This window comes from Felis catus, chromosome A3, assembly GCF_018350175.1.
Source record: "Felis catus isolate Fca126 chromosome A3, F.catus_Fca126_mat1.0, whole genome shotgun sequence".
Taxonomy (NCBI): domain Eukaryota; kingdom Metazoa; phylum Chordata; class Mammalia; order Carnivora; family Felidae; genus Felis; species Felis catus.
Genome location: NC_058370.1, coordinates 100,174,497 through 100,190,006, shown reverse-complemented (window position 1 = coordinate 100,190,006; position 15,510 = coordinate 100,174,497). Strand labels below are relative to the sequence as shown.

General features: G+C 48.2%; 1 protein-coding gene across 1 annotated transcript; it reads right to left on the bottom strand.

Annotated features, from left to right (window-relative positions):
- Window positions 1–5,027: 5,027 nt before the first annotated feature.
- Window positions 5,028–8,735, bottom strand: LOC123384520 (antimicrobial peptide NK-lysin-like). Its single transcript, XM_045054510.1, has 5 exons — window positions 8,596–8,735; window positions 7,964–8,067; window positions 7,401–7,484; window positions 6,094–6,262; window positions 5,028–5,192 (listed from the first exon to the last, which is right to left on the bottom strand). Exons 1-5 carry the CDS (start codon window positions 8,645–8,647, stop codon window positions 5,185–5,187), a joined length of 417 nt encoding a protein of 138 aa, XP_044910445.1. The 5' UTR covers window positions 8,648–8,735; the 3' UTR covers window positions 5,028–5,184.
- Window positions 8,736–15,510: the final 6,775 nt, after the last annotated feature.

Genomic DNA, 15,510 nt, shown 5'->3' with positions numbered 1-15,510 from the left:
GATTCAGAAATAAAAGAAGGGACATTTTGACCTTACAGAGAGGAGAATGGGTATACTATGAACAGTTATATGTTATTAAATTGGACCACATCCCTGTGAAGATACAAACTATTGAAACAGACTGAAAGGAATGGGAAGAGTGAATAGATGTATAATAAGTAAAGACGTGGAATGAGTCATGCAAACACCACCCACAAACACACATCCAGGTCAGATATCTTTACAGATGAATTCTACCAAGCATTAGAAGAATTAGTATGAATTCTTCCCAAACTCTTCCAAGAAATAGAAAAGGATGCCCTGATGCCAAAACCAGAAAAAGGCAACACAGGAAAAGTACAGACCAATATCTCCCCTGAATATGGATGCCATAACCCTCTTCAAAATCCTGGCAAGCTGAATCCAGTAACATATAAAAAGAATTCTGTACCAGACCAACCAGAATTTATTCAGGAATGCAAAGTGATTTAACACCCCAAAATCAGTTATGTAATTCACTGTACCAACAGAACCCAAATGAAAGCCGCATGATCCTGGGGTGCTTGGGTGGCTCAGTTGGTTAAGCATCCGACTTGGGCCTAGGTCATGATCTCATGGTTCCTGAGTTCGAGCCTCTCATGAGCCTTTCTGCTGCCAACACAGAGCCCCCTTCGGATCTTCTGTCTCCTGCTCTCTGCCCTTCCCCCACTCACGTGCTCATGTGCTGGCATGTGCACGCATGTGCTCTCTCTCTCTCTCTCTCTCTCTCTCAAAAAATAAATAAACTTAAAAACAAACCACATGATCCTCTCGATGGACACAGAAACACCATTTGAAAAAACTCAACATCTCTTCTTGTTAAAACACTCACTAAGAATAAAAGGGAAAGTCTGCAACCTGATAGGTGGCATCTATGAAATTCCCCGAGCTGACATCAGACTCCGTGAAGAAGGACTAAATACCTTCCCCCAAAGACCAGGAACAAGACAGGACGTCTGCTCTCCAGACATCTATTCGGTATTGCACTGACGATTCTAGCCAGGAGAACTAAGCAAAAAAATGAGAAAAAAAAAAAAAAAAAAAACCATTTTGATTAGCAAGGAATACATACAGCTCTCTATTTACAGATAACATCTCCTCCACACAGAAAATACTTAAAAATCCCCAAAATGAATTAAACTGAGATGTGTTTACATGCCATAGACCTGCATTTTCCAATGATTCAGACTGTCCAACGGTAGATTTACTAGATGAAAATTACTCCGTGGCTGGAATGAGGCCTCTAACTGTATTTTATGTGAGTTGATTAACCTGATTTCGAGGTTGTTTGTGTAATTATTGTAAAATCCCTGCAAAGAGCATGCTAACAGGCTGCCCTTAAAAACCCTCATAACCTTTGCCCTCGTGTGACTAACCAAATATGTGGACCACTTTTGAGAAACTGCCGTTCTGCTAACCAATTTCCGCAAGACCCTATGAGGACAGTGCTCATAAAAGGGAATTTAAATGTCTTCAAACAGTGGTGCTGGGGAAACTGGACAGCCCCATGCAGAAGAATGAAGGTAGACCCGATGTTCCACCATATGCAACAGAGTCACTAGAAAAGGATCAAACACCTACATGTAAGACCCAAAACTATAAAATCGCTAGAAAAAACATAAGGGGAACGCTGCATGCCTTCCGACTTGGTGGTGAATTCTCAGATATGACACCAAGAAATGCAACAATATGGACAAATAGCATTGCATCAAGCTTAAAAACTTTGTGCATGAAACAGCACAGTTGACAAAGTAAAAGGGCAATTTATGGAATACATAAAAATGTTTGCAAATCATTAATAACGGAGTAATACCCAGAAAGTACAAAGAAATGTTAAAATTCACAAATAAACAGCAAATAATTTCAAAAAGGCAAAAGAGGGGCCCCTGGTGGCTCAGTCGGTTAAGCGTCCGACTTCAGCTTAGATCATGACCTCACGGTTTGTGGGTTTGAGCCCCACGTTGGGGGGTTGCTGTGCAGACGCTGGACCGGCTTCAGATTCTACGTCTCCCTCTCTCTCTGTCTCTCCCCTGCTCACACTCTGTCTCTCAAAAATAAATAAACATTATAAAAAAAATAAGCTCAAAAGACTTTGAATAGACACTCTCCCTACAAAATATAGAAATGGCTAACAAGCATATGAAAAGATGCTCCCCACATCAATAATCGTCAGGGAAATGCAAGGCAAAGCCACAAGGAGATAGCACCCCACCCATGAAGACGGCCCTTATCAAAAAAAAGAAAATATCAACTGTTGGTAAAGATGTGGAGAAAGTGTGCACTGTTGTAAAATGTAAGACCGTTATGCAAAGCAATATGGTGGTTCCTCAAATATATATAAATACACACACACACACACACACACACACACACACACACGTTATTTCACCTTAAAAACAAAAACTCATGTCGATTGCCACACCAAAGATGAACTTTGGGGACATCATGCTAAGTGAAATAAGGCAATTACAAAAAGACAAATCTCTGATTCCATTTGTACGAGGTGTCTAAAGTAGTCAAATTAAAGGAAATATAAAATAGAAATATGTGGACCACTTTTGAGAAACTGTAGTTTTCTCAGGCTTTAAGACGGGGGCGAAGGAAAGTTGTGGCTTCACAATAAGTCTGGAGTTCCAGTTTTGTAAGATGAAAAAGATCTGGATGTCCGTGTCACAACAATGTGAATATACTCAACACTGCTGCGTGTACGTTACCACATTGCTAAGATGGTAAATTCTGTTATGAGTTTCTTACAGCAATGAAAAAATAGCGTTCCTGATAGAAGGAGGTGGTTCACGTTGCACACAAGCGCTTCGCCTTGAGATAACCACCAACCTCCCTGTGCATTAGAACTTCCTTCTGCATCCTTCCCACCTCATCACACAGGAGGCCACAGGACAGGCTCTCAGGCAATGCCAGTTAATAAAATGAATAATTGTTGCTGCTTCTACAAACAGAGCGGAGTTAGGGTGCTAGGTAAATTTAATGTGCTATTACTAGTCGTTTGTAGATTGGCAGGTGCTTGAGGTAAGTGTCTTTCTTTCGTTTCTTTCCTATTCTGACACCAGGGTGTGACACACAGTAGGGACTTGTCCCGAGCTCTGAGGGAAGCCACTGGAAAGTGAGGAGATGTGGTTGTGGTTTGGAAAGAGCGTGGTGCTGCCCTGTCCAGAAGGGATTGGGGAGCCAAGGCAGAAGGAAGTATGAAGACCACCCAGAGACAGATGCAGAGCCTGGCCAGGGCGAAGGGGTCTGCACCAGGATGGGGCAATTCCAACTTCCCAGGAGGGAGTCATTTGCTCCAGTTTGGGTCAGGGGTCGACGTGGCCTGGAGGGAGGGATGTCACATGACACAGGCTTGCTGTCCTGGGCTGTTGGGTGGGTGACAGGGGAATGGTGGAGAACTGAGAAGGGCCTGGGGGTGAGCAGGTACCCCCAGTGGAGTCTGGATTATGAAGCCAGTACACTCACGCTCCCTCCTGACAGGCTACAGGAGCTGGCTTGGCCTGTGTCCTTTACTAGCTTTTATCCCTAAGAGTGAGGCCACCTTCCCAAAGCTCCCACCTTTGGAAGTCTGTGCTGATGCTCCATGTGCCCTGGACCCCACCTCTCCCTTCACAAGTCCTTCCCTGGGGCTGTACCTCATATCTGTCCAGCACCATGGGCCTCTCCCCTCTCCTGGGACCATTTCCCCTGCATGTAAACACCTTAATCGCAGACCCCACCTCTAATTTCACATGGCCTCCAGCTCGGCCCCATTTCTCTTCCATTCTTTACTGCTAGCCCCTTAATAAAGCTGCCCGTACCTGCTAAGGTCACACATATCAAATCAATATGTGTTTTGTGGGAATAAATTTTGCAACTATGTCTACATGTATTAATTGGCATCTAGAATAAGGTAACATGTCCCCATTTCCCTTATTTGATTATTAATGTCTTATTTATATCTCTATGAATTCATTAATCCTCATTTAATCCATGGGTTATAATCCCATATATTCCTTATGCGTTTTAACACTCAAATGGCTTCAGATTTCACACTGGGAGTCCTGGAACTGCTTTTTGGATTGAGCCCTGCCTGATGCACCTTTGCGTCTAGTGATGTTGGTATCCCTTTCCCTCTCCCAGCAATGATCTCCCAGATTTTCATGTCCACTTTCACACGAGTGACTCGTTGGCCAGGGGTGTGCCCTGACTCAGCTCACGCTAATCTGCGTGTCCCATGCCCTCGGAACATAGTGATGGGTTTCAGATGACACCTGCCCTATTCGAGCCAATGAGAGCACAGGAGATATCTGATGGGGCTTCTAGGAAAGAAGTTTCCATTCTCTTCCAAGGGCAGAGAGGCTACCAAAGAACTGTCTTCTCCTCTTGATGACATACTGGAGAACGTAAAGTTTGGACCAATGTGGCCATCGCTGCTGCCAGAAGGAAGCTGGCTGAGATCAGTCTCACTATACAGCCGTGAAAGGACCTGAGAGAATGGCAGGACTGGACCTCTGGGGACACCACTCATTTCTCGATCATTCTGTGCCTGAAGCTATCTATACACTGTTTAATTACTTGAGCCAATAAATTGACTTTTTTATTTGAACCAGAAAGAGCTAAGATTTCTGTAGCTTGCACAGAATAAATCCTAAGTAATACATCTCCCAAAACAAAAAGACAGCTCCCTGCAGAGAGAAGCAAAGGGTGGGTCTCTGTGCCCTATGACCAAGAACACTCTTACCTACAAATCTGCTACTCTTCCTCATGGTCTGGGAGCTTCTGGGGGTACATCCACTGTGTACCCCAGGTTCTCAGAGGAGTGTGTGTCTCTCTAGAGACTGTTCATATGTATTTCATGACCATCTTTGTAAGGGCTGCTAACATTGACCAGTTCGCCATGAAATCCCTAGCATCTAGAATAGTGTGGGAAAAACAGTAAACATTGAACAAACGCATGAGTCACCCAAGCATGCCTCCGAGCCCCTCCCCTCAAGTTCACCAAAGGAAAAGAAGCTGTGGCTAAGTTTGCATGGCATTTATTCTCTTGCAGGGGAAGGCAATGAGAAGTTAGCTGAGAGACAATGGAGGGTCGGCTGTGGATCTGGGAGGGCAGAAGCAGGTGGTGGTTGTGGGAGACTCTGTGCTTCTCCCCAGGGTGGCGTCAGAGACCCCAGAGGCTCAGAGACCTGGAGTGGAGACAAGAGCAGAGAAGTGGGCAGGGGTGTGTGTTGTCCGGGGGATATGGGGACTAGAGCCACTGTCCCAACAGAGCACACCTGGAGTCACATCTTGGAACCCGGTCAGGGGTTTGTGTGGGTTGTGGGGCTTCAGAGATGAAAACCGCAGACTCTAATCGCAGGAAATGGTGGGGACCTCAAAGTATGAGGTGACCCCCGATCTGCCGGCATCCAGTCCCACAGCCTCGGTCAGGGCTACACGAGCTGCCAGAGCCAATCGGGGGCCCTTCCCGGCCCATGTGCTGCAGCCGTGGCCTGATCTGCGGGCACAGCTGAGCAGCCCTGGAGGGAGAGACTGAGAGCCCTCCCTGCCAGCGGGGTTCCTGAGCTCAGCTCTCAGGTCCCTAGTGTCCTGGGCAAAGATGTGACCTGTCTCTCTGATGCCCAGGGATCCCATACTAGGCCGGGGGATGGGAGTTCAATCAGGGCTCTGATGTCTTTGAATATCCCAGTCTGAGGCCGCTTGCTTGGTCTTAACCTCTTTACACGTAATCATTTCATTCAATCCTTGTTGAAAATCAGAAATACGGATTCCTATCCCTTCACAAGGAAGGAAACTCAAGCTCACAGAGGTTGAGCTACTTGCTCAAGTCCACAGCTGACCGGAGATGGGGACCTGATGGCACCCCAGGATGGCCTGGAGTATTTCTCAACCGGTTCCACCTGCAGCCCACCTACCCATCTTCTCCCCACTTTCCCCACAGTGGTGGGGGTAACATGTCACTGCAGGGAAGTTTGGTGGGATGTGTATGACAGCTGGATTTCTGTGGGTCGAAACCGTATTGTACATATGTGGGGACATGATGTGAGCCCTCCAGGAATGAGTCCCTGCTGTCACCTCTGCACTCACCTTTTTCAGGTTTGCACAACCTGAGTTTCGCACAGATTTCCTCGGCGCTTTTCCCATTCATGATACCCTGGGTGATCTTATCAAGAAATTTATTGATTATATCCTTGCAAATACCATCCAGTGGAGATAGCTGCCTGCACACCAGGGATGCAGCTTGTCTGATGGCTTCCTGCAGTAACAGCACCATAGGAAGACAGAGAATTCAGGTGAGCTCGGCCCAGGACTGCTGCCCCCCTGCAGACCCCAGCAGCTCTAGGCCCTGGGCTCCCTGACCAAGGGCATGCTGGGAGGAGGGCCTGGTGCCAGGTGGCCACGGAGCAGAGGCTAGAGAGGCAGGGATCAGAACTCATGCCCAGGCACCAAGGCCCTGGCCCAATCCTGGCCAGGAGGGGCTCTTGAGAGAAGGACAGTTGACCCTGTAGTGTCCCAGTCCCCTGTACATCATTATCCTGCCCCCTGCCTTCTGTGTGGAGAACAGCGCCCACGGCTCTAGACCCACAGGAAGGGTTCTGCCTGCCAAGCTTCCTGGGTCCCAGCCTGACGGGTTCGTGCACAGGGCTGTGTGATGAAGGTTAGGAAAAGAAAGCACTTGGAGTCTTGGCACATTCCACTTGGACGTATCTTCTCCCACCAACCAGTGGAGAAGGATAAAACTGAGTTCCCTGGCTGAGGGTGGGCCCTACAGTGCCAGAGAGCTGAGCAGGATCAGGGAACAAAGCAGAGGGAGGGAGGGAGGGAGGGGAAGCAGGGCTTCTTGGTAGTAACATATCCCTTGTTCAGCAGGTGCTCAGGGCCAGGCATGGAGCTAAGCTCGTCCACCCCTCAGCTCCTTTAAAGGGCTTCGATAACTTACAAGGGGAGCTTATGATCCATCCCACTAAACAGAAAAGAAAACAGGCTCAGAAAGCATTAAGGGCTTGGCCAAGCCATGCTGCTAGAAATTGGGAGATCTGGGGCATATCAGTCTAGCCCAGGCCACCATGGAACCAATCTCACAAAATTCGTCCTAGGACACACGTGGAGGGGCCAAAGGGGAAAGATTCCTACCTGCTCTACGAACAAATTTCCTTTGACAATGGGACGGAAACCACGCACGCTCGTCTTCCTACTTTCACACTCACAGAGCTTCCTGATTTCAAGGGATTCTCTGAAGTCAGTCCCAGATACCAGGGGGCCCACAGATCCCCTGCTGAGAAGCCCTGGCCCAACCAGGGATCAGCCCCTTCCTCAGTGTCACCCCTAGCCCTACAAGCCCCACTCATGCCCTTGACCGCCCTGCAAATGGCTCCCCAAATCAAAAGCCTCACCTGTGTGATATCATGTCCCAAGACTTTTCTCAGACCTTGGATTGTCACCTTACAAATCTTGCATTTGATAGCCAGCTGGTCACCCTGTCAGAAAACAATGCATTGGGATGGTGTCTCAGACACCCCAACAGCCCTTGGCAGGGACCCAGGAGGAGCTCTCTGGTGTCTCCTAGGCCAGCAGGATCATCTAGATTCTTTCTGTTCTTTCAGGCCTGACGCAGGCTGGCTGGTCCCTGCCCACCTTCCTGCTAGTCTTGGTGGGGCTGACACACCCCAGACCCTGCCCCACACCCGCAGCACCTCACCCAGAGCAGCCCCTGACCCAGTTCTCTACTCTGGTCAGAACCCAGGGGACCCTCCTGGGGAGAGCTCAGCCAGACCCAGGTAGCCCCCCGACCTTTGCCATGGGCACAACGGTGCACAAAACCAGCATCTTCAGCCCACAGCCCTGCCTCCCCACCCCTCTGCCCAGTGAGATGTGCAGCCCTGCCTGCTGCTCCCGGGGAGGAGACAATGTGTGAGTGGGGTGGTTATGGGAAGTGAGCAAGGAACCAGCCACCAACCTGGGGCAACTCCAGGACCAAGCTCTCTAAGAACTGCTTTTCCTGACTCAAGTCAGCAGTCATCAAGTCATTGTCCTCAGGGTTCAAACCAGAAAAGGTCAGCCCTGGGGAAGAAACACCATCAGCATCCCTTCACAAGTGGAAGGAGACAGATCTCCTGGCTGGTGGGAGCCCAGGAGGTAGCTAGAAAACAGGCCAGGAGCAGGGATCTGTGAGGGGTCCAGGGGGCCAGTCCTCACACTCTGCCCTGGAGCTGCTCTGACCCAGTCTCTGTGCAACAGACATGCTCTCAATTCTTTCTGGAAAACAGGAGAAGATTATCTGCCCCCACCCCCGCCCCCCCACCAACATCATCCATGAACCTCTTTTCTGTCTTTGTCTCTGTTTTTCTGTTTTCTCTCTCTCTCTCTCTCTCTCTCTCTCTCTCACACACACACACACACACACACACACACACGGATTTGGAGCTGCTCTAAGAGAACAGTACCCTCATCTCCTTTCAGAGGTCGTTCTTTCTCTCTTCCTTCCCCCAGGAGTTCAAATCTGGTGGCCCAGCCCAACCCAGTCTCCAGACTGTCCCTACCCTCTGCTAAGAAGTAGCTGCCAGGATGTGCATGGGGGAATGTCCTTACCCGGGGTGGCCAGGAGCACTGAGGCAAGGAGCAGGAGGGCCCAGGAGGTCATGGTGGGGCAGATGCTGAAGCACTCTTCACACCCCGCTTTATGTGGCTGACCGCCTCGCAATTTGACCTTGCCGGGTCCTGCTCCTCTTATAGGCCTTGTCCCCGTGTCACTGGCCTTACCACAAACACAGACACCAGTTTGTGGAGAAGTGGGGGGAGGAGTGCTTCCTCAGAGACTCCACGCTGTCTTCCACCTCCCCCACCACACACACACACACACACACACACACACACACACACACACAAACACACACACTGCTAGAGCTTTCCCAGTGAGTGGGGGGTGCTGGAGGGCAGCAGCTACCATGATGCCCCCCACCCCCTGCCCTCAGATGAGTTAGTGGACAGAGCAATCCCTGCACCTGAGGGCTCAGGTGGGCCCTTGGCCCTGGAGCTTCCCACCCCTCCCCCTTCCCTCCCCTCCTCTCCCAGGGGTCTATGCTGGTGTCCCTCCACCAGCCACCTCCTGTATCCCTGCTCTCCCCCAACCATTTCAGCCAATGGAGCACCACCAGATTCCTCCAGATTTAGAGACAGGTCCCTCAGTGTAGATGCAGACAGCTCCTCCGAGATGCAGACAGCTGCTCTCGGGCTTGGTGATCCCGGAGCATGGGCACCACAGACACCCTGGGTCTCCAGCCCCTCACCAGCCTCCTGGCCACCATCACGGAGGCAGGCTTTTCCCTCAGAGCGTGGTTCAGCCCAACCGTCCCTCACCTGGTCCATAGGGAGAGACAACAGCCCGTGGGAAAAAAGTGAGCCCCGGATGGGATCTAGTCCCAGCGCCCCGGGTCTGACCTCTCATCTGTGCCATGAAGGTCACTGGCCTCATCTGCAATGAAAATACAGGCTGCGCAGGTCACATCCACTATCAGATAGAAAATAAGTCATTGTTTAGTGTAAGTGTGTCCCAAAGATTGCATGGAATACACTCACACTGAAATGTGTTTGCTGTTTACCTGACACTCACATTAAACTGGGCATCCCACCTTTTGTCTGGCAACCTTCCCCCACCTCCTTCGCGGCTCAGAGGAGGAAACTGGGTGCGGAGAGCAGGGGCCCTGACCTCAGCCACATGGCCGGCTGAGGTCCTGCTTGGACTAGAACCTTCCCCCACCTCCAGCTGCTGAGACGGCAGAGGCACGCAGCCAGAACCAGCTGCCACGGCCCCCTCAGCACCTCCCAGCCCCCCGTCCCCCTTCAGCATCTGCTCGGACCACTCCATGCCTTCCACCTGCCCAGGAATCCCATCATGGGCTAGTGCCGAGCCTCAGCCTGGCCTTTTTCTCTGAAATACTCTACTTCCTGAGCCCATTCAGAGCCCTGCTCTCCGCTCAGCTTCTGCCTAGAAGGAAGGAGGGTGGAGTCCAGGCAAGCAGGCCTCCGACAAGCTGGGGGCACCGTGAGCGACATACTCCACCTCCTGGAGCCTCAGTTCCCTTACCTGTGAAATGGGTGTAGTGTCACCTGTTCTCAGGGCCCCAGTGACGTGTGTGTGTGGGTGAGGAAGCTTTACAGCCTGCGATGTGCCAGGTAGGCTGGGTCAGCATTCCCCAACGTGGCTTCTGTGAGGCCTCCTCCTATGGGAGGTGAGCAGGTGCTGTCTAGGGGAGTAGAGGGGTTCCTGCTCTCAAGAGTGAATGCTAGTCTAGGAAGGTGCAACAGGCTTCCCTTCCAAGGGACTTCTCAGCACCCTTAACACGCCAGCGTCTCTTGTGGATCCCACAATTTCTCCGGGTTTCCTAACATCATTGGCCACAAAACCTTTTGCTCAAGGAGCTTTGGAGGGATTGAGAGGGAGTAGCTGACCTGGTGATCTTCTCAGGGTGTGTGACCAGGTGGATTGCCAGCTTAGCAGCCAGTTAGAGCCTGGGGGTCAGCTGTCATGGAGAATAAAAACAGACAGGCCCCTCCGCAGACAGACTGAGGCCCTCCTCATTGTCATTCTTTTTTGCTTCAAGGTGGGCAGAGTGGAGGGTGGGGAAGGCAGGCTTGCCGTACCCCATGATGGATCAGACTGGCTTGAGAAAGTTGGGGCTCCTGAATCCTTTCTGCCTGTTCTCTTTGAGCCCAGGAGGTCAAATACACCCACCATCTCACCACACACACGCTCGCTCACATCACACTCCTTACACACTCACAGTGACTCACACCCACACACTCTGCAAAGCACTCACACACTAAGTCACAGAGCACACACTCACACACACTCATTGACCCTAGATATACACATTTACATATGTACACACACTGACACTCACACTCTGAAGAACTCATAAATGCTCACACTGGCGTACTTGTGGGCACTCACGTGCAGGCGTGCACACACACACACACACACACACAGTGTCTTCATTCCTGTCCATTGTGGAAGCCACAGAATGCCAGATTAAGGAGCATGGAATTTCAGCATTTTAAGTTCTTTTGTCCACTACTTCTATTTTTATTGAAAAATATTTTGATCAGATAAGAGAAAACAAATACAACCTAGAATTCATCAGGCAGATGTAATGACCCTGTTGAAGATTCACAGGAATATCCATTCACACTTTAAAATGCATGTACTTCAGAATGAGTTTATGTTTATAATTATATACCAAAAAGGCTACTTTTAAGCAACCTTTTTAGTTTAACAAAATATCATGAATATGGTTCCACATCAGTCTATGTAGATTTCCTTCCTCATTTCCACAGGTTGCTTACTGTTCTACTTTAGGGATGAGCTATAACTGGAGTCCTTTGATTTTGGCCTCGTGCGTCCACCACGATGCTTTCACAATGCTTTCTGGCAGAGCAGAAATTGGGAAAAGCCCTCTGATGGCTGGTGCAAGAGTCTATGTGAGTGATACGACGCCTTCTTCGGATAAGGTCTTCAGAGATCTCAAGATGGCTGCCATAGGTCCTCCATCCCAGATGGGAAAATAGAAAGAATGAAGCAGGAAGGGGTGGTACCTATTTAAGGGAAGCACATCTTTCTCAGAACCCATTAGCCTCCATCTCATGCATGGGTCTCAGAGCTACCCTCAGCTGCAAAGTCCTTTAAGGAAGAAAGCCTTTTGTTGGACTTTCATTGTCACTTCGAACAAAATTGGGATTCTGCCAGGAAGGAGGGCAAGCAACAGGAATCAGTAGGCAGTAGCAGTACAGGCTACAGGAGGACTTCTTGCTAAAAGGCATTTTGAAGGAAGACTTGATAGGATATACAGGAAATAGAGGAGACAGAAGGCCAAAGTCTTACAATATTTCAGGCCTAGGAGGCTGAGGGCTGGTTGGGAAGCAGGAAAAGCAGGAAAAGGAGCTTGTTTGTGAAAAGGTAAGTTTGAAGTGTTGCACTGTGTGCAGCTACAGTGGCCCACGCAAGGGCAGGGTCGCTTCTGCTGACAGCATCCCCCCCACCATGCCTAGGACAGCCCTCAGACCAAATGATCAAATGATGTTAGACTGGTTCACCTCAGGTATGGAAACCAGGACTCAGAGGGCCAATGAATTGCCCCAAGGGCACATAGCCTAACAGGATAAGGCTGGGGATGAGAACCTAGGTCTGGCCAACTCCACAGTCCAAGTTTTCCCCCATCTCACACTGTCCCTATCTAGGTATCCAGTGTGGAGCTGCTACCCCTCTCACAGCCAGCCCAGGCGTTGCTTCCCGGCTGTCAGCAGGCTTCCTGTTCTCTAACCACATGTACAGACCTCGGTCTAATGTGTGAAGACCACATTAATGAAGGGGGAAAGCCTCTGGAGGGTGGCTCATTTCTATCTTTGTTGTGGGTATTTGGTAAGACCAGAGAGCCCAGTAAGTTCTTGCCTGGGGAGTTGAGGGATACAGGATGAGGTTCAGTAGTCACAAGCCTCCACCCAAGTCTCTGGAGTCCCAGTGAAGAGCACCTAGACAGGTCCTATTTTCGTCCTACTCATGGGGTCCCCTGGATCGGCCCATTGCAAGTCAAGCCCAGACCCTTCAGGATTTCCTGTGTGAATGTCATTGCTTTGTATACCCTCTTTAAGAAATCTTGGCTTTCTCCAAGGCCATGAAGGTATCCTCTTGTTTTCTTCTAGGTTTTATAGTTGTTTCTCTTTTTTAAAAAATATTTTTTAATGTTTATTTATTTTTGAGAGAGACAGAGACAGAATGTGAGTGGCTAGGGGCAGAGAGAGAGAGGGAGACACAGAATCTGAAGCAGGCTCCAGGCTCCGAGCTGTCAGCACAGAGCCCAACGCGGGGCTCAAACCCACAAGCTGTGAGCTCACAGGTCACACCCCCTCTCTGCCCCAACCCCACTACCTCTCTCTCTCTCTCTTGCAAAAGAAAAAAGATGCTCAACATCACAAATCATCAAGGAAATACAAATCAAATGGCTAGAATCAAAAAGACAAGAAATAACAAGTGTTGCTGAGGGTGTGGAGAAAAGGGAGTCTTCACCCACTGTTGGCAGGCTTGTAAATTGGTGCAGCCACTTTGGAAACAGTATGGAGGTTCTTCAAAAAATTACAAATGGAAACACCATATGATCCAGTAATTCTTTTACTTGGTATGTACTCAAAGAAAACAAAAATACTATTCAAAAAGATACATGCACCCCTATGTTTACTGCAGCATTATTTACGATAGCCAAGATATGGAAGCAACCCAAGTGTCCATGGATAGATGAGTGGATGAAGAAGGTGTAGTATATACACACAGTGGAATTTGACTCAGCCAAAAACACAGTGAGATCTTGCCATTTGCAACAACGTGGAATAGACCTATGGGTGTCGTGCCAAGTGAAGTAAAACAGAGAAAGACAAATACCATATGAGCTCACTGATACGTGGAATCTTAAAAGCAAAACAAATGAAAAAACAAATAAAAGGCAGAACCAGATCTATAAAAACAGGGAACAAACTGATTGTTGCCTGAGGGGAGCATCTTGAGGAGATGGACACAATGGAAAAAGGGGAGTGGGAGATACAGTAATGGACCGAATCAGTCACAGGCACAAAACAGTCACAGGAATATACGTACAGCGTATGGAATATAGTCAATGGTATTGCAATAACATCGCATGGTGATGGCTGGTAGTTTCCCCTGTGGTGACATACAGTCTGTCAAATTTCTATGTTGTACACCTGAAACTAATGTAATACTGCGTGTCAACTATGTTGTTGTTGTTGGGGGGGGATAATTAATTAATTAAATAATTAATCAATTGAAAAATGAAATTACACTGCAGATATTTTAATTACTGTAATAATCTATATACCAAAAGTATATATAAAGCATACCTTATATACTAAATATATATGAACTACTAAAGACAATACTTAACTTTAGAAATTAAATCAATAAGTAAAATATCACATTGTAATTCTCATTTTAATTTTGTTAGAATGAAACATTGACATGAAGAACGTTTACGCCTTTCTAGTCACTTTTCCAACCATGAGCATAGCATGGCCTTTTGTTCTTCCAAGTCATCTTTTGTGTCTCTCAAAAGTGTCCTGGGAAGAATCTCAGGCACAGGAACCAAGCTCCAGCAGTGCGGCTGCCAAGGTGACCACAGGACCTTTCCTCAGCATCTCCCAGGCGCAGCCACGGGACAGACCTGCCTTCCCAGGAAGGTTGAGCTGCGAGGAATCGTTCCTCCTCCCACACTGTGCCAGGACCCTGAGCTTATTCTTGGGGCATGTGGCCACAACAAAATGAATGCAGGGAACCAGAAGTTCATGAAAGGCAGTAAAAAGGAAATGAAATCAGAAGACCATCACAGAAAGACCCAGCAAAAAAGCACAGGAGAGAAAACAGGGAAGCAGGGTTTGAGTGTGTGTATTTCAGCAGACCGCCTGAAATTTAACTACACACGACTGCTTTCACTTTACATAATGGCTCTGTTCACTGGACCGAACCAGCGCCTCCATGTTAACTGTGCTCTACTTGGTTATACTTGGGGAAACAGCACTAAATGTCCTCACAGTTGGAATGAGAATAAAAACGCCCTTCCGAATGTTATGGACTACGTGTACAGTTCACTAGCATTCATCCATCTTTGACTTTCAGTGACCACTTCCACTGTGTTCTATTTCAGGGATGTGTAATTTTAGGCCTCAGGCTCTGGAGGCCTCTGCACTCCAATTATTTACATCTGCCTATTTACTCCAATGATTCCCTTTACTGCCAACTTTTTGCATTATCCAGCTTTCCTGATAGTTTGTGCAGATTAGCACCTGCATTTCTCTAAAATCACCAACTCTCCACTCAGGTGTCAAAACCTATTTTTATTTCTTTACTGTAATTTCATTTTTTCTTTACAATAATTTTAATTTGGATTTTGGTCCTTGCTGATGTTTTGAGAGATCCAGCAACTGATCAAAGCCTGAGGCACAGAAGCTTTCTTCTTTCACGGTCCTCTCTACGTGAGCATTCAGGATTACTGCCATCATTTTCCACGGTGATGATTCTATGTTTGGTTTCTGGAACCTCTGGTCAGAAGTTATGACCTCAATACAGGCTGCTGGGGTGACTTCCTCTGTGAGTGAGACTATCCTGTATTTTCCCTTTTCATCCCATCCAATTATAATGCGAGCTCTAGAAAATACTCTTCTCCAAACTGATCCTGTGTTCTCTTGGTACCTGCTTACCAACTCTGCTACTTCAAGCAATCATCCTTTTACTTAAAGTACACACTCCAGTGTATTTTGGGAAGACCAATCCCTGGTTGTACTTTGTCAATAGTTTTCTCGTTGCTACAGTTTTAAGAGACATCAAAATACTTGAGGTTGCATTTGTCAACTGGAAATGCTGCTTTGTTCCACTTACAGTTCATGATCAATAATAATGTATGAATGATTTGGGGACACTGGGCGGTCCAATTGGTTAAGCGTCCGACT

Coding starts and splice junctions, on each gene's coding strand:
- LOC123384520 (XM_045054510.1), bottom strand. CDS start 8,647: ATGACCTCCTGGGCCCTCCTGCTCCTTGCCTCAGTGCTCCTGGCCACC. Junction 8,068..8,595: donor AGTGCTCCTGGCCACCCCGG/GTAAGGACATTC, acceptor TTTCTTCCCCAG/GGCTGACCTTTTCTGGTTTG. Junction 7,485..7,963: donor TGGTCCTGGAGTTGCCCCAG/GTTGGTGGCTGG, acceptor GTTTTCTGACAG/GGTGACCAGCTGGCTATCAA.